The sequence below is a fragment of the Ctenocephalides felis genome, unplaced genomic scaffold (genome assembly GCF_003426905.1).
Source record: "Ctenocephalides felis isolate EL2017-DRISC unplaced genomic scaffold, ASM342690v1 CF-g0.4_SCAFFOLD_01170, whole genome shotgun sequence".
Classification (NCBI taxonomy): Eukaryota; Metazoa; Arthropoda; class Insecta; order Siphonaptera; family Pulicidae; genus Ctenocephalides; species Ctenocephalides felis.
In genome coordinates, this window is record NW_020537324.1 from 42083797 (window position 1) to 42088164 (window position 4368).

Below are 4368 nucleotides of genomic sequence, written 5' to 3' on the forward strand. Positions count from 1 at the left end.
TTGCGGAGCCCGAGACCTTTCCAACGAATGCAAAATTGTCGAAATCGGTTCGTGCGTTCTGGAGTTATTTCGTCAGGAAGGAAAACCCGACTTATTTATATATATATATATATATATATATATATATATAATATATATAAGATAATTTTTTTGAAATTATTTAAAACAGTTATTGATTATTTTTATTACTCGAATTTTTAATCACGGTGCGTGAAGTTCAAGAAATTTGCATTAGGGCTCGATGCCATGCACCACTAATTTTCTTAGCTGTAAACCTTGCGGAGCCCGAGACCTTTCCAACGATCGCAAAATTGTCGAAATCGGTTCGTGCGTTCTGATGTTATTTCGTCAGGAAGGAAAACCCGACTTATTTTTATATATATGTAGATATATATATATATATATATATATATATTATATATATATATACACTAGCTGACCCGACATACAGTTAAAAAAGTATTTAACTTTTCAATATCATTCAACTTTTTTTTTTTAAATTATCCATAAATAAATTTAATTAATACAATAGTTATATTCATTATCAAATGAACAATTTAACAATATTATATTCAGGAATGCAATTTCAATAATTAATGTTATTATAATTCATATTAATTATATAATTAATTTTAATTAATATAGCATATAATTCCTTTTTTTATTTTAAACTTTTAATGTAGTAGAGTTTATTGTAATGCCAAATGATATACAATATTCTTGGTAAGATTATTAGGTGTATAAATATATAAATTATTTGGGTTTCTGACTCTTATATATATATATAATATAATATATATAATATATAATATATATATATATATATATATAATAATGCATGTGTGTGTATGTTATATATATATATATATATATGTGTGTGTGTATTTATATATGTATGTGTATGCTAATAAATTTTGAATTATAACACACTGATTATGAGACAAACCTAGTCTCGAAACGTTTGTGAAAATTATTATTTAATAAATTAGTGCAAAAGAGAGTGTTGTTTGTTCATATTTCCAGATTAATATATATATATATATATATATATATATATATATATATATGTATATATATACTAGCTGACCCGACAGACAAGTAAAAAAGTATTTAACTTTTCAATACCATTCAACTTTTTTTTTTTAAATTATCCATAAATAAATTTAATTAATACAATAGTTATATTCATTTTCAAATGAACAATTTAACAATATTATATTCAGTAATGCAATTTCAATAATCAATGTTATTATAATTAATATTAATTATATAATTAATCTTAATTAATATAGTATATAATTCCTTTTTTTATTTTAAACTTTTAATGTAGTAGAGTTTATTGTAATGCCAAAGGATATACAATATTCTTGGTGAGATTATCAGGTGTATAAATATATAAATTATTTGGGTTTCTGACTCTTGAGCAAGCAACATAGAGCTGTCCGTGATTAAAGCACGGATTTTCTAAATTTATATCGCAAAAGATCATTGTCTGCCCTTGTGACTTGTTTTTGGTTATAACATATGCCAAACGTATAGGAAACTGCAGTCTTTTAAAAGGTATTACTGATTCCGAAGGAATTAGTGGTATTGTAGGCAAAAGAACAACATCATCTTTGAATTTTCCGCCCAGAATAATTGCCTCTATAATGTTTCCCATAATTTTTGTTATTGCTAATCTTTTGTCATTGCATAATTTTGGGGCATTTAAATTTCTTAATAATATAATTGGAGAACCAACTTTCAATAGTAATTTGTGCGGCGGCATTCCTGGTAAATCAAGAATTTAAAAATTCGACTGAATAATTGACGATTTCATCAGGATCAATAACAGTATCAACTGATTTAAATGTGAATTCATATCCTGGCAGTATATGTTGTATTTTTAAGTTCATTTCGTCTACATTCAAATTCGTTGCTGCTAAAATTGCTTGTTCTTATAGCCGCTCATGATCTTTATGATTATGCTTTGAATTTGGAAAAATATTTTCTATTAGTTTGGCTTTGCTATCAACCATATTACAAAAATTATCAGGGAATTGAATGTACTCTGTATTTTCATAAAAATTAATTCTGCCATTACCAATATCCAATAATTGTTGTGAAATTTTTGACCTCAGTGCATCATTTAGTTATTGAACACAAATGTTAACACTAAGATATAATTTCTTTACGTGACGCCACAGATAAGACTTTTTGAAGCAGGCATTTATTTCATCAGCACGCGTCGCTCGTGGAATAATGGGCAATGTCTGTCTGAAATCGCCAGACAGTAGCAATAGGCAGCTACCAAAAAGACTATTTTTGATATCTTTCAGCGACCTATCAAGAGCTTCAAGCGAATGCTTGTGCGCCATAGTACATTAATCCCAGATGATTATTTCACATTTTCGTAAAACTTTCGTCATTCCTGATTTCTTCTTTATGTTGCACATTGCTTCTGGGTTAACATGAACGTTTAAAGGTAACTTAAATGCCGAATGCGCAGTTCGTCCTCCTTCAAGTAATGTCGCTGCAATTCCTGATGAAGCTATTGCCAACGCAATATTATTTTGCGATCGCACACGCGCAAGAATCAGTGAAATAATAAATGTTTTGCCAGTGCCTCCAGGTGCGTCCAAAAAAAAAAATCCGCCCTGTTGTGCCTCAATTGACGTATTGATTTGATCATATACACTTTGTTGCTCGGCAGTAAGCAATATTTCATTATTATCAACAAAAGTAGCTAAAGCAGTTTTATCAAACTGGTGTTCACGTTGAACATCGCTGTTCATAATATCTACTGCTGCTCGGCTCGGTGCTGACATGCCAAATTAAATTAGCGACATGTTCGAAATTTGGATACAAATATCACAATCATTATTAAGGCTTCGTTATATATTAGTTCTGAAAATTCATGATTATTATCTTGATTATTAATTTTATACCGATGCAAAATATCCTCACTCATTGGGTCTTTATGAGTATTCCACAGTGCAGATGCATCTGATGGAAAACATGTTGTTAATATTATTGCAAATAATTGTCGAATTTGATGTGCAGATGAAATCAGTGCTGCATCTGCAAGAGTCTTGTCTCATTGATTATCATTCTCCAATAAGTGCAACTCACGTCACGCATCATAAAAAGTTAATAAAAGCATTCTCGTTGCTTAAAATGAACAGTATACAATCTACCAAATTGTTTGTCATATATATGCCTTCGAATCCTGAAACAGGAATACCTCGTTTTCTAGGTACCCAATCTTTTAATTTTTTATCCCATGTAAAATATTCAGGTGTATCTGTATATAATAATGTTCTAGCAAATCTTCCAGCAATATCTGATCTACTACAAAGTTTAAAAAATGCAGTTAGAGTAGTCTTCGAAGCAGTCAAAGCTTGTTGTAATATATTGTTTTCTGTAAAGTATACCCGCTGACCGTTCTCCAAATGCACAGCCAAATGTACCACAGATGGATTTCTTTCATGTATGGAAAAACCAAAAACACGCCAGATAGCTTCATTGCTGCTAACGTATCTACTCATTTGATATCGAGTTATTTCATCATTCTCATTAATACTTTAAATTGCAAATATCGCTTTGTCGCTCCCTTTATGAACATATTTGCATATGTATGTTATTGACTTTATCGAGCTGCACAGTTCGACATTTATATGTGCTTTATAGGTTTTGCATAGCAAAGGCGAATAAGGAACTACCCATAGATTATCAACATCTATTACCCCGCCATTCGACAGTCGCAATTCAAAACATTGTCCACCATTGTCAACGTCACGTCGCCGATAAGCGGGGTAACCATCAATGTCGGTGATAGTATCGTTTTGAAATGATTTTGGAAAATGTTTTGTACATTTTCCATTTATTTATTTATTTATTTTATTTATTTATTCATAAGCAAGCCGTAATCAATAATAATAGATATTATTTCAGGCTCTTGTCAAGCTTATTCATAGTTAATATTAAAATGATAGTAATTTTATAATAATCATAGTAGCTGCACGAATTTCGCTTCTGAAAAAAAAGAGCTGAAAAAAAAAGCATTCGAACATTAAATACAATGTTTATCATCAAGTTCATCATATTAGTCTATTTGACCACCAGTCAAGCTCAAAATTCTTGCACAAGGTTGAAAGTTATACTCATTAAAACCGTGAAAAAATTAAATTAATAAAATAGCAATGAAAACAAATAAAATAAATATATGGTTGTACAGGCGATCAAATGGTCAGACTACATAGATACAGGATAAAGATTATGCAAGAAAATAGTTATTGAAATCAAATTGAGAAAATTCAGTAATGTCATAAAAAGCTATGTCTTTAAAAAGTTTAACTAGGGAAGCATGAAATTTTTTGCTGTCTAAGT

General features: G+C 29.6%; 2 protein-coding genes across 2 annotated transcripts; both read right to left on the reverse strand.

The window, feature by feature from the left end:
- Positions 1–1336: 1336 nt before the first annotated feature.
- On the reverse strand, positions 1337–1768 carry LOC113367248. Its single transcript, XM_026608873.1, has one exon. It carries the CDS (start codon positions 1766–1768, stop codon positions 1337–1339), a length of 432 nt encoding a protein of 143 aa, XP_026464658.1.
- A 1351-nt stretch (positions 1769–3119) lies between these two features.
- LOC113367249 lies at positions 3120–3527 on the reverse strand. The gene has a single exon (XM_026608874.1). The coding sequence runs from the start codon at positions 3525–3527 to the stop codon at positions 3120–3122; it is 408 nt and encodes a 135-aa protein (XP_026464659.1).
- Between the last annotated feature and the right edge of the window lie 841 nt (positions 3528–4368).